Source organism: Lonchura striata, chromosome 7, assembly GCF_050655825.1.
Source record: "Lonchura striata isolate lonStrDom1 chromosome 7, ASM5065582v1, whole genome shotgun sequence".
NCBI classification, from domain to species: Eukaryota; Metazoa; Chordata; class Aves; order Passeriformes; family Estrildidae; genus Lonchura; species Lonchura striata.
In genome coordinates this window covers 4,257,437-4,283,706 of record NC_140709.1, presented here as the reverse complement: position 1 = coordinate 4,283,706, position 26,270 = coordinate 4,257,437, and the positions used below count along the sequence as shown (strand labels likewise).

The following is a 26,270-nucleotide window of genomic DNA, read 5'->3' as shown; positions in this document are numbered from 1 at the left end:
ATGTTTGAAGTAATTGTGTTTGCAAGAATATTTACTGTAACTATCTAAAACAGAAAAGCAATTTAAACATTCTTCCTCTTTGCCAGCATTTGAAAGTAGCCTGCAATGTGGAAATAATTTTGGTCCCTAAAGCCTAAAGAAGCAGGCCTTTTGTTTTCCTCACTTAAATGGGAATTTATCTCAGAAATTAGGATCAGTCTGTCAGGGCCATAAAAGCTTTGCCATATGACGAATTTTGCATTACACTTTCCTTAAATTATATACTCCCTGCACACTTGCTCTGTGTGTGTCTGTTAGCTTCTGTACTGGCATTCTGGAATCTTGTTTCATTCTTACAAATAATAATTTTATTAAAAGCATACACATATGTATATACATATATATATATTCTTTTCCCAGCCAAAAGAACAGAGAATTACATCGAGAAATTTGGAGTTCAAACTCAGAAGATCCTCCAGCATCGAATTACTGAATAACTTAGACACTGAATCCAAAGAGCCAAAGCCTGAACACAGAAAATCTTTAAGTAAGGTTTTTTTCTTTCCTCATTTTTCTTTCCTTTTTTTTTTTCTTTCCTTTTTAAATAACTATGCCATTACAGGACAAGATAATTTTTATTACATACAGAATGTAAGGACGATCACTGAGAATTTTAAAGCTGAATATGTTCTGCACTGATATACATAACTTGCATTTAAGTAAAGACAGTTACTAGCTCCACACTTTTAAAGGGTGACACTCTCTCCTAAGCAAAATAAATTTGTTTAGGAGCAAAGACATTTATTTAAGCCATTTATTTTTAAAAATAAGCAAAATGAGCCCTATGTTAATGGTCTGTTGCAGTTGCTTTGTTTCCATTTTAGTAAAATACCTCAAATTGCCAGAGTAATTTTGTCTGTTGTGTATTTATACACTGAATTGCTGAAAGAATTGACATATCCTTCGCAGCCAACAATCAGTGATGTATCTATAATTTTATAGAAGATAAATTCCAGGGTTTGGCATTGATTGTTTGTCAGTGTGATTAGAAAAGAAAGTGATCTAAAACTAACAGGGCTGTGCTTTACTCCTCTGAAAAGACTCTCCCAGTTTGTGCCGAGATGCTCGTGAGATCGTGGGCAGCTGGAGCTGCTGCTGACCCTGAATCCCTCACCCAACATTTTTTTAACTTCACCCTGTCCCCTGAATTTTTGTTTTCCTCCTTTTCTTAGTGGGATATTCACATCCTGCTCCTGGTGTCAGCGCGGCGACAGCCCCAGACTGGCAGGCTGGCTCGAGGTGCCTTTAGGTACCAAAGGGCTCTGTAGGAATTTGCCTGCACGCATTTCAGTGCAGGATCAAAGCCTGGGATGTTAAGAAAAGGGCTGCATTGAAAAGACCCAACATAGCTATTTTTAATGATAATTACCCACACAGTCATAAATATATGCACACATGCATGCATGTACACACAAATAGAGACTCATTAAGTAGTCTCTTTTTGCAGACCACAGGATTTTGGGGTTTGTTTTCTTATTATCTTGAAGATGTTTCTTTTTTATTTTTTTAAGGGTTTTATGGTTTTGTTTTGTTTTTTTTTTTTTTTTTTGTTATAAAATATAAAGTAGCCTGAACATGGCTTGTGAAAAATTGTCCCAATATCTTTGCACTGGGTGTTACGTTACATTTCTCAGAGGAAGAAAAATAAGACTGAGAACACAGTGAGTTCTGAGGGTCTGATTCTGCTCTATTGTAGCTAATAGCAAAATGCCCATAAACTGTCTCAGCACTCAGGGAATTTTTATTTATTTATTTAGACTTCTCACATATCTTTAAATGATAATTTGTCAGACAAAACAGAAGAAGTGACTATGAGCAGTGACAGAGACTTAGTCTATGTTTCTTTTCAAACCTTAGAGAATCCTGAATAACCTCCGTTTTGTTAAAGGCTATTTAAACTATTAAAAAAATGTGAAAATATCTGCTGTGAAATCTCACTGAATCGAAGCTTGCATTTAAATACCGTAGATTGGATTGCTTCTAAAATATGTATTCAGAACTTTTTTTTTTTGGCCCCTTGAGATCAAGCAATTATGTGGAATTAGAAAAATCATATTATTCACTTACTTATTAGTAGTCTAAGCACAAACTGTATTGTCAGTTTTCTGCCTTTGGCTTTCTGTGCCCTTAATGTTCACACAAGTATCGTAGCCAGAATTATCGGCAGCTAGAGCCAAAATTGCTTTAAAAAGGCATGAGAACTGGTAATGACACATTGTTAGCAGTTAACAGGTGGTCGTTTCATTGTCCAGTTTGACTGCAGAGCACAAAGATATGTGCAATATCTGCAAGTGTATTTATAAAGTTCTTGCAAAGTTTAACGATTTTATAATTTTATAGTGTTTTTACGTTATTGACTATTGCCAGTGCCAAATCCAAACAAAGGAGATTTTTTAATGATGCCTTAGAACTCCTCCAGTTAAACAAAGAAGATGAGCAACTGATGTGTTAGCAGCCCACCCCCTCCCATTTTGATAACCTTTAATGAAATATTCAGACAACTCAAATTCATTTGTATTTACCTTATCTACATTGTAGGGATTGCAAAAAATATCATGTTTTAATCTTAATACTGCTGCATTGCTTTTTTTTTTTTTTTTTTTACCAGTACAAGTATATAAAGGACAGGTACATTCTAACCAAAGCATTTCAGTAATTTACTCTTTAATTTAAAACTAGGGAGACTTTCCCTAGAGACTTAGAAGCAGGAATTTGGTTTTTATGTCTAATCCTAATTGCTTCTGCTTGCACTACAAGGACAAATGGTAATTCTCTGTTATGCTTTTTGAGCTGTAGACACTGCTTTCATTGAAAATTGGGCTCAAACTGCCAGGCTCAATTTCCAAAGTTCAGAGAGTGGCCATTCTCTTGGTCATGCAGCTTTTCAGTGGCTTCTCATCCAGTTTGGTTTCAACTCATGTTTTAATTGAAGTTTTCTTGACCTAAGGAGAAACCAGGAAAGACCTTGGGGAGTGTTACCAAAATATGTAAAACTGTGATCTTATTCTCTAATACATGGAAAGAGATGACTTTTTATTTTATGATATCAGCTATTTCACTGATATAATTTCTGCAGCTGATGCTGATAACAAGTAACATGGTTTTCACCCAGCAACCTCCTCCATTAGAAGAAGCGTGCATTTTGTGCAAGAAAATTGCCTTGCAGCACCACTTCTTTCAATGCAAAGAAGTGTTGTTCTAAACAGATAATATTAAAAATTAATGTCAGACTTCATAATTTCCAAGTAATTTAGTTATCGTTCAGACCATAAGAGTATTTTGGGTTTTTTTTTTTCAAAAGGTTGCCAAAAAGCTCCTTCTAATTAGTACCAGTTTCAATTGGGTTCAGTGATAGGTGGTCTGCCGTGTTAATTTTATATCCCCAGGCACCTGGGTTATTCCAGAAGTAGAGATTCTGTTATGGTGTCTGGGAAGTAGGGAAAGAATTTGGGATGTAGAGAAAGGGTTTGTGCACCACAAGGTTCCCAGGAATCGTTCTTTTCTCCAAACCCCAAGGGGCCTTAGTGTGTGAGTACCACAGGAGCTGTCAGGACACCTTTGTTTTAGGCAGTGAAACCAAGATGCTCACAGCTAAACTCGGCCCTTCTTTTCCTGCCCATGCACCCATCTTGGGGTTTGCATCCTCTGGGCTATTTGTGGCCATCATCCGGGAATTCTGTCCCTCGGGAGTGACCTCCTGTGGAAGAGCCAGGGCTGGTTTGCTATTGATTGTCGGAGGGGATCAATTCCCCTTCTGCTCCCCCTCTCCTGGATGGAAACAAACAGCTCTGCAGTAGGAAGAGTGCCCTTTGGCTACCGTATCAATCTGAGGGCTGCTCTTGTCAAAATGCACAATCACAAGCTTGATAATGCAATCCATTCCCAAAGCACTATATTTCCAACCTGTTCTCCATCATTTCCTTATGGCGTCACATTTACTCAGTTCATCACATTCTTATTAATATTTTAGGTTTCCTTGAAAGTGATGGAATTCTATTTTTATTACAAAAGCAACAAGAATAAATACTAATTGTTGTCAGTTATTTCCTTATGTAGTGGGAACAGTAATCTGTTCCTCAGCTTTAGGTTGCCAAAGCAAAATAATGAAATATTTTAGACATTAAAAAAAAAAATCTGTGATATTAGATAAATGCAATTTGATCTCCTTGTTTGCCACATAAAAGCTGGAACTGCCTGAATTGATAAGATTGAATTGCATTATTTTTATTGTTTCTACTCGCATATTTTTTCCTTATCTTCAAGAACACTTTACTTGAAACCCGGTGGTTAGTCATGCAGCCTGGAAAATCTCCTCCATGTTTGAATTCTAACTGGAAGTGTCACAACTCCAGCATTAAAAAATTTAAAAAATATATATGTGTGAAAAGGAACATCTTGGTGAGTTGTGGCAGGATGATTGCTATTCATGGTCATTTTAAGTGTCTCAACAAGAGTAGTCAGAGACCTCAGGCATCATTGTGCCATACACAATGTGATACCAAAGTGAGACAATTCCAACTCTCAGCCCCAGTAAGGACAAGTTGCAACAGGTGGAAAAAAGTGGACAAAGGCAGGGGGTGGAAGGAAAAGTTGACAGCAAAGCTGACATGTCATGCATATTAAACAGCAGGCTTGGGATTCCTTTCTGCTCTCCGTAAGGATCAGGGTCTTAGCCCCAGCACCCTGGCCACCAGCCAACTCAAATAATGATACTTTCCTTACCTAAATTCCTCTTGGACTCTCAACAGGGAGTGATGGGTCTTTTAGTCCAAAAGGGTGATGATTTGCCCTTGGGATGCAACAACCTTTGCATGCTACCCTAGGGAATGGCATCGTGGCAGTGTCTGGGAAAACACCTCCTAGCATCTTTTAAATCAAGGGGAAATCTCCCAAAACTTCTTTACTTCTATTCCCTTCATATGTATTTGCTGCAAAATCATCTGGGCATTAAAGTCTGCATTAGTTTCTTAAAAGACAGTTAAATTTAGGAGTTTATAGTCCTTAGAATTGAACCATGGACTGTGTGCTTAAAATTGCCCAAAATTGCTTTTCTTGCTTCATTCACTTCTCTTCAGAAGGCTGAATTTTGAAACTTGAGCATGGTGTGTATTTATCCTTTGTCAATTACTAAAGCATCCAGAATCCTTTCTGAAGGCAGTTTGTTAGATAACTAAGTCTGTACAAAGAGTGTGAGATGAAAAAACAGCAGCAGAAACCCATTTTGGTCGTTTAATGGACATGGTGGATGAAATGGAGAATTTGGTGGAGCTTGAAAACTTCCTGGCTCCTTGGTCCTACTTGGTGTTAATTGGTCCTTCCCTAGCTAAAGCTTCCTCCAAGGATTTGCTTGAGGGTTTAAAGTTTGTCTCTGCACAGGACTGGGAATTTCTTTGGCAAAGATGAAAGAAAGGATAGTCACCAGGGCATGAACACATGGATTTGCATTGTTTGGGCTGTGTAAAAACAGAAGGGGAATAAAAAAGCCGGAAATTTATTTATTTAAAACATCATTATACATCCTAGGAAAAGGCACTGCTATTACAGGCAGTGCTGAGAGGAGCCTGTGGGAGTTTTCTGTCTTCCTCTCTAACACATGAAGGGATGGAAGGTTGGGAGACCCTGTCTTGGGATGTAGAGAGAGGTTTTACTGGCCCAGCCAAGAGCTGGATTCTGTGGTAGCTTATCCTTCATCCACAAAGAGTCACCTCTTTGAAAAGGGGGTTAATTAACAGATTGCCCAGGGCACTGGTGGAGACACCATCCCTGGAAGTGATCCAAAAAGATGTGGATATGGCCCTTGAGGACATGGTTTGCTGGTGAACATGATGATGGTACTAGGTTGACAGTTGGACTCGATGATCTTAAAGGTCTTTTCCAACCTTCACGATTCTAATTAGAGACACAGAAGTTGGAAATCACTCCATTTCTTTGTTAGTTCTGATGAGGTCTGAATTCTTTCTCCTTCCTGGCCCATTTATTTCAGTTAAATGTGAAGTTCAAAGCCAAATGGTGTTATTTAGGGACTATTATTGTATTACAATGTAAGCGTTATGTATAGGTCAGTTTTATTACTTTTAATAAAGCCAAGAAACATAAAGCAATAATGTATATTAGTGCAGCATTACCAATGGCAACAATTAAAAAAGAAAGCAAAATGGAAACAAGCTGCAAATATGCAGTTTCCTACTGCAATGTTAATTTTGTCACTCTGCATCTTGTATGTTTGTGGCATTTATTTTTATTGCATCAACAGGAATGCACTCAGTTTCAGGGACTAAAAAAAAAAGCAGGAAAAGAAAATGCAACATGCTGGGTTTGCAGAGTGGAATCACTCATCTGGACTACAGGGACTAAACATTTTTTTTCATATTTGTAGTTTTATGTTTCTCCGCCACATTAAGTATAGGTATGCTCTTTTCCTAAAGCTTAGGAAAATACTGATTCAGCAACAAAGAAGTAATAATATTGGCATGTGGGAAGCAAAACATGCCAAATTGAGAAACAAATTGTGTCACTTGTACTGATAATAGAAGATTATGTTGCACTCAAAATCACAACTGGCTGTGACTAGTCCTAAAAAAATTACATTTTTTTCCTGAATTTGAATATCCTGTTTCCATCAATTATAATATAATGTTTCTTTAATTCTTTGTTTTATTTCTACTTCACTCTCCAAAATCCTTCCAGAGTTTACTATTTGGGTTGAAAAAGCATATTTTTAAATTGGGCATATCCAACTTCCATATAAACATTTGGCAGGGAAACCCATGCATGTTCACTTAATTCATTTTTATTGAACCAAGTCCAGATTTTTAGCCAGGAGAAAGTTAGATATTAATCATATCTGAGCAGGATCATTAAATTTTCCTTTACCTACTAGAACAGCAGGGTCATTATAGAACCATGAGAAGTTAGCTCACTTATTAATCTTTACAATTACATAAAAGTGATCATTTTTATAGTATTTAAGAGTAGCTCTAACCCATTACATGAAGAGTATGTGGGAATATTACAATATAATATAATGTATTATTATAGATGTGACCTGTGACTCATTGGTCTGCTCACTGACACACAACTCCCTGGAAAAGTTATCTGTTTGAGCTTGGATAATCTTTAATTGTTTCACACTCCTCATGCTCATTTATAGGGCATACTAGTAAATAGAGAGCTAGTCACTGAGTTATTAATTACCTCATTATTACTTAATTATCACCATTGCATACTTCATTTTTATGGGGAATTATATCATAAAAGAAGGTATTTTATGCTGCCCACCACAGTTAAGTATGAATGACAGCAATAGCTATTGTAGGATTGAGTTAGTTAAAGAAAATCAATCAGAAATCCTCACTATAGATTACTATCCAGTTCCTTCTGCCTTTTCCAGCTAACACTTCTCATCCTTGACTTTGAAACCCAACAGTTTAAACTCGGTTCTTCTTTCAGTGGACTAATCCCCTTTCATAAATCATGTTCAAGTGCTGAAATAATTTGCACATCGTTTAAAGAGTATTTGCTTTGAAACATTCACCTCAAGCCCTTTTGTATATCCTTTCTCTCTAAAGATTTGTAGTATTTGTTTTGTTCTCTGAGGTATAAAAGACCTGGGTAAACTTTATTCCTGTTGTTTCAAGATTAGTGAAACAAAATGCATATTTATTCAACTGGGACTGAAAGGAGCTTTAGTAAAGACGATCATACATACGACCCAGGGGAATGTTTTAATACAAAATGTCTGTCTTAAAATCTCTTCAGGTTTGTTCAAAACACTATTGAAGGACTTAAGTTTAAAGAAAGAAAAGAAAAAGGTTACAAATCCATATTTCTTCTTTGTTCCAGAGAAGAGAGAGACACCACATATTTTTCTTAACACAATAAACTCCTGCATGTGCACTTTAGATGGATTTGATAATGGGAAAGTAGAGACTGTGTATCTTGATTGCTTTAAGTCTTTTCTTACTGTACCACAGATACTAACACAGCCCTTAAGACAACTACATTTTGGAAAAACTGCAGGTTTTTGGTTTGTTTTTTTTTTTTTCAGACACACTCTTGCCTCAGAAAAAGCAATCACAAACAAATAATGAGATTTTAGGCATTATTGGAGCCAAGAATTTGAGCTTTTTTCCATGCACTAAAAGTGGGGTAGACTCCTGCAATGAGGACTCTACTCTGACTCTGCCATGTCCAAGCCCAACTACCCAACATGTCTCCCACTGCTTTGGTACAGGCTCTTAGTTCCATAGCTGGTAGATCTTCCCTTACATTAGGTAGCAAAACTAAGGTTTGATGTAGATTGTGCAAAATGCCACAATTTTTATAGTTGAAAACAGCCCACTATGCACTACCTCTGCTCAACCTTCCATCACCATGTGTCAGTAGATCTCCAGCTTTTGCATCTCCATAACTTTTCTTCCACAGGGAAGGAATAAGAGGCTGACAACAGATAACACCTAAATAGATGGAGGCGTTCTCACTGCAACAGGGAATATTTTAGACTGCAGTCTTTGGAGAGAGGTCAGAACTAGAGCAAGTGAGCAGGACTTGCTGAACTTTGTTATTCAGGAGGAGCCAGTCCAGTCCATCACTCCTTTAAACATAAATTTGAACCTTTCATGGTATTTTTTGAAATAAGTAGCCCTATTGAAGGTTGTAGCCAGAAAAATGATTCTATTGTATCCTGAGGTTTCACTATTACTTCTAACTAACCTAGATGCAATCCTCATGGTATTTTGGGAAGAATGTGACAGAAATAAGGAGGGGTTTAGGTTATAAAAGTCTAAATTGAGCTCAGTTAGAGAGACTGTGCATCAGGCTCTAGACAGGAATACCTACTTTCTAGACTCACCTTTTTCCCTGTGGTGAAATCACTTGTATATTTGGGCATTTTAGCTAGAAAGATCTATTTAATTTAAATTGTGACAGCTAATCCGAAATATTTAAACACCAACTTAATGGTACTGGACAGGGCATATTAATGGAACTAAAAGGGGATGTGTTTTGTAGAATCTCCTCTTTGCTCCACCAGCTGCCTGCTGACAAGATGGGTAAACAGATCCTGCCTCGGAAAGCCGAAGGGTGGAACATCACTGAAGGGTTAAATGCTGTATTGTTTCTCAATTAAGTAAAAGGTTCCAACTAGCTGGCTTTAAATATTGATGCTGAAGAGAGAGCTATGACATATGAGCAGCTCCCCTCACCACCGAGGATATTTGGCTCCATTTAATTAATTCCATTGGCCATTGTCTTAAGTGCGCCCAGGATTCACCCAAGAGGAATTCACTTGTGTTGCTGTTATTGAAAAGTGTAACACAGCATTATCTGCCTCAGACAGACTTTTTGTAGCATTGAATCAATTCCCCAGTTCTTGAAAACAACTACCTCATTTGATTCCTTTCATAATTAATGAAATTCAGTAGTAATGCTTTTGCCCCTCAGCTCAGGCTGGAAAAATGTTCCCAAACTTCAGTTTTCAAGCTGAAAGCACTCTAATTTTCAGCCTAAATGGACTTGTGGTACAATTGTGTTCTTGTGGCAACATTTAGCTTGCTCTTCATTTGCAGCAGTTCTGCCTCAGGTGTACCACTCCCTGCTTGGGCTGATAATTAGGCCAGCCAAGACTTTGTACTCTTTCCTACAAAAGGGTGCTGCTTTTCTTTTTCTGATCATCTCAAATAACTCTCTTCTGAATCTCTTTCCCTTTCAGTCAGTGTTTTTTGCACTGATATTCAAATTTAGGTCTTCCCACAGACTTGGAAAGCAGAATTCAGTCTCACATGTGGAAATGGTTCACCTGATACAGTGTAGGGATTATATTTATCTCTTTCATTGCCACTTTTTTTAGACATTAAAAGTAAACAACCAGGACAGGTAGATTTTGCCGTCCTTTAATCTCTTGCATCCAGCGCATTCATTATGAAAACTAAAGAGCAAACCTGCCTTAAGCCTTTTCATAACATATAAAATATGTTCCTACATGTGATAACAGTTTTTGTAATTAATTTTTAAGGTGTTCAATTTAAGCAAAGAAGTAACATTATTATAAAACTGAGCAACTCTTTACAAACAACACATTTAAAATAAATGAAATTAAAACATTTAAAAATACCCCAATGCTATTTGAAAAAAAAAAAAGCCCTTTGGAGACAAAAAAGTATTATAATAGAATTATCTTGAAATTCATGAAGACACTTTGTACAGAGTGATGAAATAATGCAGGTATGAATCCCTAGTAGAGAAAGCTTTACAGTTAATGTATTTTGCAATCACATAGTGACAGTACATTTTATAGTCACTTCTGCTGAGGAAGGTCATCCTTCAGTCCAAGGACTCAGGGCCCACGGGAAGGTGGTCAGATGTGGGCAGGGCTGAACAGGAGGGCAGCCAGATGCAGCCTGGACCATTTGCCATTTAGCAAATTTGGGGCACAAATTTATAAATCAGGGAAAGACAGCCTTTGTCTTGGTGGGTATCTGTAATGAAAGACTTAATTCAAGGTGCAGGAACCCATGGTTTGATCCACATCACTTCATGCTCACTCTTTCTAGGGCAGACTGGTTGTGACCTATTCAGAAAAGGACTTTTTTTAGATTTTTCTCAGGCCTATTTTTCTAGTTTTCCACTGGCTCCTGAGCCACACAGTTTTCCCTTGAGAAGTGACTGGAAGAACCAGAAAGGTGACTAGAAATTAAGCAGTGCAGGTGATGACCTCAGGATCACCTTTAACTGTCTTCAAGCCATAGATGCATTCACTTAAGCCAAACTCTTCATCTCATTTCTATGGTTTCCTAGAAGTTCAGAAGTTCCTTCACAGATAATCTTCGTTTATATATATATATATTTGTGTGAAAATATGGAATAACTTCTTCCTTTCTATTTAAAATTCAAGATGATTATTTTAGGGTGTTATAATGCTCCTACCTTCCTTTTTTCTTTTGAAAGAAGAAATTTCAATTGATGTGTTTGAATGAAAATCAAAAGATAGCACTAAAAATTAATGAATAAATAATGAAAAAACTGAAACACCTGGATTATTATACTGGGCTATCTGATCACTCAATACAATGGATCAAGGGTAGAACTGATATTAAGGCACAATTACAAGCAGTGGAATACTTGATTTATTGTTTTAACTTTGCTCTTTATACAGACACAGAGTCATTTCTGAAATTATATTTGCTCTCTGGTTTAAAGTATCTTTTGTTTTGGCATCTGATTGTTTGAATTTGGGGTTTAACTATAAGAAAAGCAAATTTTTTTCTATTTTCACAGGTAGCTAGGGGGATGGAGGCAGAAGAACAGGTGAGGGAGAGGCTTAAGAAAAGTGGATGATTGAAATATGGGGAAAGGGAAAGAAAGGATCCTGAAACACTGTAGTGTACTGGATCTCCTTTCTGAATTTGGTTTTGTTTGGGGTACTGTTGCAGATATTGCTTGCTGAGTGAGAAACATTGCCAGGCAAGGCAGAGCAGCAGTCTCATCTTTTCTAATAGAGTTTTTAAAGAATTGTATTTGGAGAATGTGAGAATGGAAAGGACCCATTAGAATTATACTTTCTGTTATCAATAACCCACAAGAAGAAAGCTGTTTGGAAGCAAGTTTTTTAACTGGTGACTTGTAACCCAGAAAACAAAGTTAGTAGAATTCACCTTTTCCAAACAATTGTTTATTTGGCATTCATTTGTAGCAGTCCCTGCTCAAGTTACAGGTCATTCACAGTAATAAAGCTTTCTAATTCTGTGACAGAATATTCATAATGTCTTTAAAATACTCAGCAGGATAATGGTCCCCAGGATCTGGACAGCAAGACTTCAAAAGGCAGAGTCCTCTGATCTCCAGTTTCCTTATTCTCTCTAAGCTTGGAAGGTTTCAGCTATCAAGTTTTATTGGCTGATAGTCTAATTGCATTTGTATTATCTTTCCCCTTAATATTATTTTCTTTTCTCTGTATTGGATTTCATCCAAATATTACTGTGACCATGAAGCAGTTTTCTGAAATGTTTTGCTTTCGCTTTGATGCTTAACTGCTTTACACGTGAGTGCTGCAATAAGGTGCAGGCTTCTGATAATAGTTTTCCTTCTGTGAGGAAAAGTTTCCACAACCTCCTGTACTTTGCTTGTATTTGATAGAGCCCTTCAGTTTGTGGCTTTTCATGGACAAGATAAGGTTTGGTTAAACATCTGAACTTTTGAATGTTTATCTGAACTAGATTCAACCCCTAAATTTGTCCATCATTAGTTATATTGCTTTTCTCTTTTGAGGCTAAATTATGCTATTAAATATGTTCTAAAGTAGGTTAAGCCCCTGCACAGTTTGTCAGCTGGAACATTAATTTTAAAGCTAAAACAGTCTTCTATTGGCTCTTTTTAACATTTTGTCTGAATTTTGGCCATGGCTGGTCAGACAGAGAGTCAGTGCACCCATGAAAACCCCACAAGTAGCTGACTGAAGTGTCTCAGAGTTGTTGTGATGGCTGGCCTGATTTTATTTCATGAAAATAGCCTGATAATTAGTAACTATTTGCCTGCTCAAGCAGCTTGTTCCAGTGCAGCTGTTCTGGAGACTAGATAAAGTACTAAATGTCACCACATGCCCAGCAGTATCTCTGGAGGTATCCCTCTCTGAGCCCCTGCACAAGGGCCAGGCAGACTTGGGGTCCCAGCCACAAAATACACATCTAAATACACCAGCAGCTCCTTTCGGGACTTCTCTTTTGCTCCTGTAATTCCCCTGGCTCCTTCTCCACTCACAGCCTCTGTAAGGTAGCCTCACCCAAAAGAAAAAAAAAAAAAAAAAAAAAAAAAAAAAAAAAGCTGTAGCCTACTTTTGGGTTTCTTTATTTTATGCAGATCCTAAATCACCTTTAGGGAAGCTTTTCCAGCGTCCTCACATGGACACTACCTGAGCAAAGAGCTGCAACTGCTCAAAAGTCTGAAGATCAGTTGTGTTTCAGCAAATGGAAGTAATTTCTCCTTAAAAATAAAATGTAGTTGATGGCATGAGAGCGAATGTCTAAGGTTTATATTTATGTGAACATAGCTGTTGGAGATTCTTACCAGAATTTTCACTTTAGGTAAGAAGTAAAAGGAGTTCTGAAATATGACGACGGGCTCCTTTTACAAATGAGCTCATGGGTGATCTTTTGTTGTTGTTCTTACTCTAATGATATAATTGAGGTAGGGATAATTTGATAAGGTATAGTTGACAGAGTACAGCAAATGGATTTCAGATCTCTGGCTAGATATTTTTTGATTACTTTAAAGATAATGGGTGTACCGTTCTCCTTCATAAACTACCACATCTACAGTCACTGGAAAGCACTAAACTTGATGTTTAAAAGAGAAAAATGTGCTGGAACTTGTGGTTTGAAACAGAAAATATAGAGCTGAATGTCACTACTGTTTCTCATTGGAAATAAACAGTTTTAGCATGTTGGTTTCATAACTGAGGCACTGAATTAATTCTGTCCTTTATTGTATAAGAAACACTAGAAGTTCATTGTGGGTCAAAAAATATAGGGTTATGAGTATAATCAGAGACTGAGTACAATGGGAATATAATTAAATATTAAAATAATTTACTTTTAAAATTTAGAAGAATGAAATATAATTGATAAGAGTTTCAAGAAAAAGGAAATTCATTGGTATGATATTCTTTCTGGAAGGGTCCCAAAAGACTGGATCTGAATTAGAGGCTCAACATGGTATCCAATCACACGTCAAAATTTCAATATATGAAACATTTCTATAATTCTTAACAAGGCTGATATAAATACAAGACTCCCTTGTTCTCTACAGATAATTAGTTTGCTTCCAAATGCATAAGACAGAATTATATGTAGGTTTTTAAGGTAAGATTTCCACATGGTTACAACCCCCTAAAAGGGTTTTCTTGTGGTATAAATCTGTCCAGTGCTCCTGGTAGAAATAGAGCCATATCATTTTCTTGTCCTTTTGCCTGAGCAATTTAGTGGAAATGATGACTATTCATAATATTTGCAAAAGGTTGAAAAGGTTTTTTTTCAGATTAACTCGGAAGGCAAGTTTAAAGACTTGAAAGTTATTTGCATATATTTCACAACAAAAGAAAGCAAACAGAACTCCATATTCTAAAAGCCCCTGAATGCATTTTTTATTGTAAATTACTTGTTCAACTTAATCTGGAAATTGTCTACAGTATCTTGCTCTGTCTTCCTCAACCACCAATTGCATGGGATTCCTTTTTTGTTTTGTGAAGTCTTCTTAAATATTTTATAAAATATATGTCAGCTTCCAAAGTCATTATCTCAAATGTTGCAGTTCTTATTCTCAGTAATTGTCACATTTTATGGGTGGGATAAGACTGTGTGGCTGCAAACACTGATTCACCCAGTTAGGCAAGGGCAAGGACCACTCTCCAATTCCTATGTGTTCGACCATCCCTTGGGTATTCTCCTGGGAATATTTTTGCAAAAAAGACTGTGTTAAGAGTCCTAATCCCTGACATGGGCTTGGGCAGACCAGTTTCCCCTTCCCAAGTACACTGCACTCTCTCCTCCTAGACTCTAAACACTCTGACTTTGTGTACTGTAGCAGATTTCATCCAAACCCCACGTGTTTTACATTAGATGAACATAAACTGCTCATACTGTATTAATAAAATGAATTCATTGATTTCTGGCATTGTGGTTTTTATATTCGAGTTAAGTTTGTATAATAATGTTTCTAATATTGTGACAATACCAAAAAAAAATGTGGAAAGAAAGGCTTGGCAAGTCCTGGGTGATCTAGTCCAGTCTCTCCTGTCACAAGGTACTGTGTTCTGTGTCCTCATACATAAATTTATTAAGCTGCATCTTAAATTCTTTTAGTTTTATTTGCCACCACGACTTCTTTAAAAGGATGGTTTAGAACTTCATATTATGGCCAGTTTATACTCATCTATTCTCATGCCAACATTGTTCTTCAGTTAAAACAGCTCTTCTCCCTCCCTGCTGTCCTCTTCTCCTCCCCTGCTCCTTTTCCCACCCCCATCAGCAAATTCATAGAGAACAATCCCAGCTCTTCCCAGCCATTTTCCAGCTGGCCAAACATGCCAAGCTCCCTGTCTCCTTCCAAAATCTCAGCAGCCTCTTCCTCTTGGTGCTTCTCACCGCTGCTGCCTGCACCTCTTCTGCCAGGAATTTCCACCTCACATATGCATCCATAGTTATACACTCAAGAGAGAGGATTAATTTTTTTTAATTAAAATTAAATATTTTGGATTTGTTGGTCAGGTACTAGAACAGGCTGCCCAGGGTAGTGGTTGAGTCACAAGCCCTGGAAATGTTGAGAAGATGTGTAGATGTGGCACTTGAGAGCAGGGGTTAGTGGTGGGATTGGAAGTCCTGACGAAGAGTTGGACTTGATGGTGTTAGAGGTCTTTTCCCACCTTCATGACTCCATGATTCCATAATTCCAATCCTTCTCTAACCATGCTGTGGATAGTTCCAATCTGTTTATTCTAGTTTCCAGTCTCAAAGTCACAAAGTTTTTGCCTGATATCCCAAATTCTTGTCTCAACTGATGAGGCTTCCAGTCTTGAGTCAACAAGCACTTTTTTGAATGTTTCTACTTTTCCTGCGGAAGTCTTTAATGAAAACTCAAACAGCAGTTCCAAGAATATTTCAAGACTTCCACTGGTAACTTCCCTGCAATACAGTAGTTCTCCTTTCAACAAAGCTCATTTTAATACCTTATTTAGTCACTTCACAGTTATTGTTTTAGTTCTCTACATCTTCACTAGTTTGGCTACTCATTTCCTATTTGGCATCATATAAAATGCACAACTGAAATCCAGATAGATTTGGCCTCTTACATTTTAGTTTTTCTAAAAAACATTATTTATTTTATTAAAGAAATGTGTCTGGTATGATCTGCATTTATAAATCCAATATATGCTCAGAAATAATTGCTTACATTTCTAAATATTTATGGTGCAAATACCACTAAGAAAAGCTGTGTGGAGAGTGGCATTTTTATTTTACAATGTAAATGTGTAGTGATGTTTAACATGCTATTAATTTATTTCCATTTATTATTAGAGGGGGACAATTTTTTTTAATTTTATAAGCATAAGAGCATGATGCAAAATATGAATTATACAACCATTTTATTGAATCTTTACTGCTAATGCACGCAAATTTCACAAAGTGTAATGACACTACTGAGCACTTAAGTTGTTAGGCTGTCATATTACAGAAAAATTATTTGTGCTATATAATCACTGTTTTCTTTTTCCTATTGTTTATTTCTGAGCTTACTTCATAAACATCTGTAAATGTAGATATACTTGCTGTGGCAAATACCTATTATTGCACCATAAACCTGAATGACTTCGGGTCCTTTGGTGCCAAATCAAACAAAATATTCTGAGCCTCTCCTGGAAGGTGATACCCATTCTGATGCTGCACATTTTGATAATATATAATAATAATATATAATCTGTAATTTTGAAACTCATAAGAATAATTATCAGAGGCAATGCCCAATTCCTGATTTTTTTTTCCCCTCAATTGTTTTTCTAATGCCTGAAAGCTGACTGTGTACCTGTCTCTCATTCTACTCCTTTACCAAAAAAAAAAAAAATATTTATAGTGTGTATAATTCAGAGACATGCCCAGGGATTTTACTAAGGGATACAACAGGATGACTGGCAAAAGTCCTTAACTCAATGAAGAAGGTGAGGTGAATTCTTTATCCTTAGAGAGCAGATTTTATTTTCTCCATCTGAGAGCATCACAAAGAAAAGGAAGGAAGTAGGACTTGGTTTTGTCACTTTCAAAACTCTGGTGCTGGTTGAAAACCTGTCTATTTTTACAGGCAATGATGCATGCTGCTCCTTCCTTAAAGGACAAACAGTAGTTTCACATGCGCTGCAGGCCAAAAAATTTAATGAAATGTTGAATTCTGGATTCCAGTGATATCCAATAAAACTCAAGGTCATGAGTCAATATATTAAATTACAGTGTCTTTTAGAATGTAGGCATAATCATACACCCCTGCACATTAAGATATGCTTCTTCAGAAATATAAGACACTCAGCAATTAAACATCACCATTACTTGAAATTAATTAATTAACTAATTAATTTCTTCCAATTAATATTTTCACACATATGTGGTAGCACTGCTGTTAGACTGGCACTTTGTTTCTCCAAAGTCATAGAGACCTATTCCTGCCTCCCTCTTTTGCCATCTCAGCTTTGTTTCAGTCCTGCAAGGTGTTGCTGAGGACTCTGGTTATGAGTCTGGAAAAGACTTTAGAAAATTATTATTTTAAGACATCAGACTCAAGAGTTAAGCACAAGGATCTGTTCATATGTATTTTATGAAAGTTCCAGCTAGGATTTTGGTCAGTGTATCCTATATTTTGAATGGTCAGGCCTATCATTTTTAGTATTCCTCAGGAAATAATTATCTCAACTCTGTTTATGAGTGTTATCATTATACTTGAGCTCATCTCTTTCTAAGAACTTCACAAAATTTTAATGTCTTTGAAGAGTAGTAAAAAAATTATGGATGATCCAGACTAATTGTTTGGGTTTTTTTTTCCTGGATATACAGGCTAATGGAAGAGAAGGTAGGAATGTAAAGGTATTTAAATCTCTGAACACCTCATCCATTCCGACTTCTGCTCTTCATTCTGCTCTTTCCATCCAAAAGAATTACAAACGGTAATTTGGGGTGTTATAATAAACAGATAGGCATCGTAATAATGTATTTCAGTTAGGAAGAGGTACTTGAAAGAAATTGGTTTTGCAATACACATGATGTGAGACAATCAATAGTGCTTTAGTCTGACAAGCACTGTCAATATCCATTGTCACAGTTCAGAAAGTCATTAATGGATAGTTCTTCAAAAACCAATGCTTTCAACACATTGGAAGTGTTCAGATACACTATACCTGGCAGGAATTAATCATAGGTAAACCCCTGAGATTATGTACAAATGCAAAGTAAATTAAGAGTGAAATAAAAGTCATTAGAAGAAATTTGAGATTGTGTTATAGGGAGTTACAAAGTGTTGACAATAAAATATGGAGTTTAGGACATATTAAAAAATTTTACACTCTGAATCATCCAGGCTTTGCTCAGAACATCACACCCAGGAAAAACATTCTGCTAGAAATACCTTGTCTAGGTGCATGATTAAATTCACGGGAAGGAATCTCATAAACATTTTTATCCTAGCCCTGAAGAGTTCAGAGCCTTACCTATCTCTGTGAGAGGTTGCCATGCCAAAATCTTGGGAGAAAAGCTTTTGTAGCTTCACCCTGCAATTTGTTAGTCACTGCTTAATCCTAATTAAACTAGAGCAAATTTATTCTCATTGCATTGCGGTTGCAATCCAGGACATTGAATGTTAAAAGGTAATTATTCATCTGTACATCTCAAAACTTTCTTTGTTTTCTGTAGAACTGTGTCACTGGGAGATGTTGCATTCATTCTTGCCTTCCATGCTTCTGTTATTTATATGCTATTATTAAGGCTAGATTTGAATAAGGATTCAGACAATTTTTAAAAGCCAGAAAAGTGCAGGTCAGTTTTTGATCAGTGCTTTTTTTTTTTTTTTTTTTTTTTTTTTTTTTTTTTTTTCCTGAGCATTTAAGTTGTAATTATCCTCTCTAATTCAGCCAATGTTATTACAGTGCTATCCAACAATAAGGGCCAAAGATGTGTTCTTTTCTTTCTTTTAGTCCTAAAAATGTGTTTATAGTATTTTATTTTTTGCATCCAATCTGAATGGCTAGTTACCATACCCAATCTGATTAGCTAGTTTGGCTTCATAGATCTTGAGAAACTGAGGAAAAGATCTTGCCATTATTTCAGTTGTCCTTTCACACCTTTCCAACCTGTGGAAAAATGGAGGTCTAATAAAGTATCAAAAGTAATCAGAAATGCTTTTCTAGATCTAAATGTTTCAACTTACTACAAGCCAAACATGAAAATCAAACAATATCCAGCTTACATTTTTGCTGATGAAGTGTCCTTGCATGTACTTGCACTAGCAGAAAAAAATCATTGTTTTATACTTCAGTCCTTAAGACTCTTTGCTTCTGTGTGGAACTGACTTCTCCTTTTTTATGTTGTTTGGTATTTGCCAGCTCTCCTTCATACAGGGTGCTTCTAGCTAAATTCAGAACCTGAAATTTAAAAAGGAAAGTGTTAAAAAATTATTTATTGTGCTTTTTGAGTTTTACACCTGTTTTTTGGGGTTTTTTTTTTTGGTTTTTTGGGGTTTTTTTTGTTTTTTTTTTTAATGTTTGGTCTTCTTTGCCTTTCCAAATATAATAGCACAAGCATTTTAATATGAGGATATCACAAGAAGAATTGTTTGGCAAGAGAAGGAATATTTCTAAGTGAGATCCCAACATGAATATTTCTGCCTAAGCTTGGTTTTGGAGCATGCTATCTAAACCCTTAAATTTCTGTGAGGCTTGGAGTTTTTTTCTGGTGACTCACATGTATTTAATAGAATAAAATGAGAAATTCATCAATTCTTGTTTTGAACTGTGTGCCATACAGCAAAATGTGGTACATACAAAGATATCCATGACAATAATTATTCCTACCTCTAGATGTAGTTTTAACACCATAATTGCTGTTTCAGGTATAAAACTTCCAGCTGGGTTAATTGTGTCCCTAAAGAGAGAGATGTTCACCCTGATGTCCTACCCTTCACAGGATGACCACATATACTCCACTTGGAACACCTTAACTAGTCTGGTGCAGACTCAAAGTGGGCACAAAACACTTCAGAGCCCTCAGAATGGGAAAAGTGGCAAGTAAATGATGGACTTAAAGTGTATTTTCACTCTTGCATCATTTACATCACCTGGGGAAGCTTCAGGATAAAGCCAACCTAGTTGTGAATTGCTATCAACTGAGAGACACCGAGCAACAAAAGAGACCCCAAACTAAACACAACTCACTTCACTGTTTCAAAGTACCACTAAGATGCAGAATTAGAAACATCCATTTGTTGTTCTTTTTATAGCACAGCCAAGTGACTTGGAATTTTAGCTTGTCCCTGCCAAGGATTGCTCAATTTCAAACAAAAATCCTCTGCTATAATGTTAAAAAAGCACCAACCATCAATTGAATGCTAATCTTTATGTTCTGTGATACATCTCTCCAGGAATGCTACCATTAAAAAAATGTGAATTTCAGTTTTCATAAGTGATGGATTATTGTACCAAGCCACGTATTTTCCAGTAAAGTGTCCTTTTATTTGTCCTGTGTGATTACTAGTTTGTGGAAGTATGTGTGGGGTCATTTTAGTGCTGTGGGAAAATGGAACACTCTTCTGTTAAAATCAGTAGTGAAATCAGAAGCAAACTATGCTCTGATCATTGAAGGCATGTGTTTAAATATTGCTTTCCTTAATTGGCTATGTTCTATTTACTTAAAATGAGCAATTTGGCAAGTTTTTCTCCCTTGACAACAGCAAAGCGTAAACCATTTTATAAGTTTGGCTGTTAAAATCAGATTTGTAATGTAAACCACAATATTCCAGGGTTGTTTCTGTTGCTTAACCAGTTATTTTAATTTGCCATTGTTTTGTAATTGTGCACCTTTAAATGTTCTGGTTTTGTTTAAAACTAATGCAAAATGCCTTGACAAAAAACAAAAGGACTGATAATAATGACCATTCTTTGATTTTTGTTCTCTCTCTTTACTTGGATCCTCTGTCTGAAGATTTCTGCATTATAGGGGAGGTTCAGTCTGCATGGGGAGTGAAGGGGGCATGTCTGCAACAGCAGCTAAATTATCTCTTTGGAGATTCTGTCAAAGGGACAATGGACCAGGCTCCTGCCAATGCACCTTGTGGAGAATATTATATTTTGGTGTATTAATTGATTGATTAATTGGTTAATTGATTTCCAAGAGAAGATGGAAGGCTGTTCTTTCCTTAGAAAGAAGAAGCCACCCCTCTCTGAGCTGGAGGCCTTTGCCAAGGGAGGCTGCACCACTCTGGCTGCCCCATTAAACTAGTCAGAAATGGGCACAGTGACAGAGCTCAGGACACTGAACAAGAGTTATTCAAGGGTGGCAAGTCTTAGGTGATTTGTTAAAAATCTTTAAAAACCAGCTTGTTCAGAAAAAAAACTCCAGGAAAGGTCTACCCATGGCATCTCAACTGCTTCTGAAACATGCTGAACTTCTCCTCCTTTCTATTTTGATAGCCATCATAGTGCCCTGTAAGCACCTCAGCAGAGAAAAAGTTAAATTTATGCCTTTGAAACCTCCAGGGGATTTTCTGCAGCTGGATTCTATGTCTTTTTGACACAGAGCAGGAATAAATTGTGCTCAAATTGTTTCTCAGTTTGGTAAATGCTTAAATATAATAAAATATAATCATTAGGATGGGAATACTTTTCTTTCCATAAATTAATGCATCTTGCACACATTTCGTGGCACACAGCCATGTTTTCTATAACTGCATTAAATATATATATAACATTTAATCCATCTTGGCAAGAGAATCCCGTCCTTCATTGGTGGTGTGACCATCCGTCCTCTCTCATTGCTAAGAGTGCACAGCTAATAGTGCATAACACACTCAGAGCCTGGAGTTGGAGCTGAAAAATCACCCATGTGAAACTTGTGGGATTCGTGAACACTTCATGAGCAAACTGGTCACCATCCAAATACTTATGGGCAATAAATAACAGAGCTCAGCGTGTAACCAGCAGAGTGAACTCGTCGTGTTTATTCACAAAAGTATTAATCAGATGGTTTGTAGTGTCCAACCAGCCACACTACTGACCTACCGCATGACTGGGATCTTACCAGGGTGGTTGTGGCCACTCTTTTCTCAGGGTATCTCAGAAACCTACTGTTAATTTAGAAATATCATTTCACTAAAATTCCTCTTTTGATTTCCTTCAGTTTTCAGGCTGAACTACAGCGCCTCTGACACAAATGACAGAAACCGAATTAAAAGCAGATTAAAGAAGTTCATCTCCCGAAGACCCTCCTTGAAAACATTGCAAGAAAAGGGACTTATTAAAGGTGTGTTCAGTCTTCTATTCTTCTTTTTGGTGTAAAAATTTAAAAAAATCACAAATGAATATTTGACTCACTACATTGGACAAGCACTTCTTAAATATGGGTTAGTTGCTGTGTCTTATAACACACTGCTGAACTATAAAGAAAAAAGAATCAATGTATGGCTCATCTACCTCTGTGGTATCTGACTGCTCCTCCAGTTTTTCTGCTTTGGTGTGCAAATCGTAGAAGCCCATCCATTTAACACGGTGAACAATGCAAATCAAGATCCTGCACAACCCCATTGCTTTTTAAGAAAAGAATACCGATATAGTTTTATGTCTTAGAACCCAAAATAGGACCCTCAGATGCTGTGGTAATTTGTTGAAAGACTTTCTGCTGTCTTGTCTCATTATTTTTCTAACTCATAACAAAATCCATTTTTAAAAATTTGAAATACATGTCAACGAATAAGAAATAATTTCTAAGCTGGTCAGCCATCACTTTCACATATTCTTAAAAAAATTGTTTCTCTGATAAAATGTGTTTTTTAGTTTATACAAGAAGTGTTTCACAGAGAGGCTGATAGTTAACTTGAAGGCAGTAGCATTCTGACCACTAACATCCAAGTAAAGCTGTGTTTTTAAATATTGTCTGGAATAATGCTTGAAAAATTTACGCACTCCCAAATTATTATGTGTGAAACCCGCAACTGCACATGCAAATTGACTAGAAAGGGGCATTTTGCCAGTCGCCCCTGTCAATCTCTGGAGTGTGAATTTTCCAGTGGTGTGTCAAAAATGGCAAGGGGTGTTCCTAGTGTGTATTAAACTTGTCTGTCCTGAGCCAAGAGACTGACCCCAGCCAGAATAAGCTAAAGCAGCTACAAGAGTTCAACACCAGCTGGGCCCATGTCTGGAGAGAAAAAGATTTGATGAATTAAGGTCTTATGTTTTAGATACATGCAGAGATGTTCAGTGCTGTGCTGTTTACTGTGAGGAAATCTTCATTATATGAAACTATGATGTGCCTCAGTTATGGGGTTCAGCTTCCAGCTGACTCATAAACTTTGGAAAAATATCACTTTTGTGTCAATATGTGTGTGTGAGGTGTGCACACCTGCACACCAAACTTTCAGTATCTGTCCTTACACATTTGTAGTAACTGATTTCAGTACTTCAGAGGGTTTTTCCTTTTTGAAGTGCTTTGTAAGTTGAGGATGGGATTTGTATGCATCATGTTAGTTGTTTCAATTATTACAGTAAAAGAGGAGTAATTTATAGATGTAATTTCTGGATTTAAGGGTTAGGGGTTTTTTTAGTTTAATAAAGTGTGGCTGATGAATCTCCTGCAGTGTTACATAGGGATCAGAGGTGATCCCTGCTAGCAGATCCAGATTCATTAGCATAACTCAAATCCACTCTCTAATATATCTCTCTAGGAAAGCCAGATGAATTTGGGTTTGGCTTAAGTTGCATTAACTCTTTTTTCTACCTGGGATACTTTTCCATGGATAACAGAGGTGCTGTTGATTTGTGGCTCAGTAACTCGGAATCTGTACCCAGCACAGTTTTATTAGCAAACTAATATTGCCATGAAGAAAACATGTTAGTTATCTACCATGAAGTTTCATTAGGATTAGGTTTTGGCCATGCAAATGAGGCAGGATTCGTTAGCACAGCTTAATTCCAATCTACGGTAAGTCTATGTGAAATGCTCATTTGATAAGGTTCCTTTATTGTCTTCACCACAGTTTATCCCCTTAATCTGTTAAAATGTTATGAAAATGCAGTTGCAGTGCTTATGCAGAGACCACTTTTAAATGTTAATTTTTAGTCTCCTATTAGAATATTTTTAAATGACAAAATGCAACCACTCAGATTACCAATGAAAAGATTGCCAAATTTTTGTATTATAAGATGCATCTATTTATTTTTCTAAAGGTGACTTAAATGGTTGCAGAAACCCCTCAGAACTATTTATTTGCTCAATTCTTAAGGGAAAAAAATGTTAACCAATTTTTACAAGAAAAAATTCCTCCAGCTCTCAGAACATGCCTACGACCTTTTATTCCATAGGGAAATACTTCTGTCAGAATTGTAAATCCCTTAAAATAGGGGCTTGTAATAAAAGTGTGTATAAAGCCTTGCAGGACATCTTGGTACCAAATTCCTCACAAAGAGCTGTTCTGTGTGCTGGTGAAGAATTGATATAAATATCTGTGAAGCATGTAGTGTTAATTACTCCAATGCAGTGGCACTGTAGGTGCTGTGAAAACCTTCACTTTTCATCAAGTGCTATTCATATTTGCCAGGGGCACTATAAAGCTCTCAAATCTATATTGATTTTTTACATTGTATGTCACACTGGAACCAAAACTCCAATAAATTTAACACGTAAATTATAGTCATGAGTAAATACATTTTAAGGTGGTAAGTTCACTTAAACATAGTCCTGTGCTCAGGGAGTCGCTGATGCGTGCACACTTGGCCAGGAGACTCCGCACATTTCTCCACATTAACCAAATTTGGGAATACAGGCTTCAAAATTAAATAGCAGTTTGATCTCCTGGGGTACTTTGTTCTGCCAACACTGTTATCAGGAAATCTAGAAATTATGTTATTGTCATTTAACTCTTACCCAAACTTTGGTTGTGTAGAGTGTAGCAGATATCCATATAGAAAGTAAGGTAGGGAGTTAAATGAAAATAGTAAGGAGGATAACACTTAGACCAAGGAATATAGAAGACTGATGGTTAAACATTAGCTACATGTTGATCTGAAAATGAAGATGCACCAACACTTTGCATGACAAAAAGTTATTCTTGTCATTATTGTCCCATTTGCTTTCTAGTCCTGGGCAGAAAAGAAGCCAGAATGGGAACAGCACGTTGGCTCCAATCATTGCAATGGGCTGGTGACCGGGGCTCTTCATGCTCCAGCCAGAGCTCTAATGAAGATCATCTGTCCTTGTTCCATCTCACTCATGCTTACACAAAATATCCTTGGTCTCAAAGCTTTTTGAAGCATTTCTGAGATGGATGTGCAATACAGGGACATTGTGGAATGTGTTTGTGTCTCTAAGCACACTTCTGGTCTTAGATATACACATACACACAACCTAGAAATAGTAAATAAGAGGCATGTCCCATGTCTGCCATTTGATCAGTGTTATTTTGAGAATAACTGTTCAAATTTATACTCTAGGGCAGGGGTCCTTGGTTCCTCAGCATTGAAATATTCTCAGAATTTACAGAATCTGCACTAATATGCTAGAAAAATAATATATAAATCTTCTCTTTTAAAACAACTTTATAGTCTATAATTGAACTTTGAGCTTTATGTTTGAGCTTTGTCATGATTTAGTATTACCCAGAATGAATTGCCAACCTTCAGCTTGATGTTGGCCTTCTAACATCCTGATTTCTGAGATTTTCTAGACCAACAAAGGAAAAGAAACTTCTGTGAAACTGTGATTTTAAGGCTGTGATGGTTGTGTCAGTAATACACTATCATAAAACACACCCTCAGCAAAGAGTAAAAAAGCATGAGCAACAACCTCACATAAATGACACTATGGGAAATGAGGAAAATGAAGCTATGCAGCTGGCAAGAAATTTATTTAAGTTTTTTTTTTTTTTTTTTTTTTTTTTTTTTTTTTTTAGGGTGGATCTTTCTTTCCCAAAAGCTAGACACCAAAGGAGCTCCATTGAATGTATTTCATAAGCTAAGGCAAAAACCAAAACATCATAATATTTGGAACGGTTACAACTGTTTCAAGATGAAAATAAAAGCCACTCAATTGCTAGTGAAAGGAACTAGCTGTGATTTGGCTTGATAGCCTATAGAACAGGGCTCAGCATATGTTGGTGGTTGTGCAGATCACAGCACAGAGATCACCAACCATTCCGTTTCCAGGCAAGGGAAAATGTCTTTATTGTATCATATGTTTCACTGGACCTTGGAGTATTTCAATGTAATGAGCAGAATGCTCATGAGAAGTCCAAAAGAGCAGATTAAGGCCCACCTATAATGTGTTCTGTAATTCCTGCAGATTATGAAGGAATTTTGCAAGTGTTCTGGTGCACATCAGAATTTAGGGAAATGTTTCCTTTGACTTGCAGGGACAATGGGTCACAAGGGTATTTCTTTCTTTGATATGGACATTTGGAAGCAATTTTCCTAAACCTTGTGGATGACCAGACACTGAACAAAGTGA

The 26,270-nt window shown here is 36.7% G+C and overlaps 1 protein-coding gene across 3 annotated transcripts in view; it reads left to right on the top strand.

Moving 5' to 3' along the window:
• ARHGAP15 (Rho GTPase activating protein 15) overlaps window positions 1-26,270 on the top strand; it is a 325,074-nt gene that overhangs the window by 170,806 nt on the left and 127,998 nt on the right. For all 3 annotated transcript variants that reach the window (XM_085584122.1, XM_085584123.1, XM_085584125.1), the window contains 2 exons: window positions 400-526; window positions 21,954-22,076. In XM_085584122.1, the coding sequence (XP_085440248.1) occupies window positions 400-526; window positions 21,954-22,076 (250 nt within the window). The remainder of the gene's footprint in view (window positions 1-399; window positions 527-21,953; window positions 22,077-26,270) is intronic.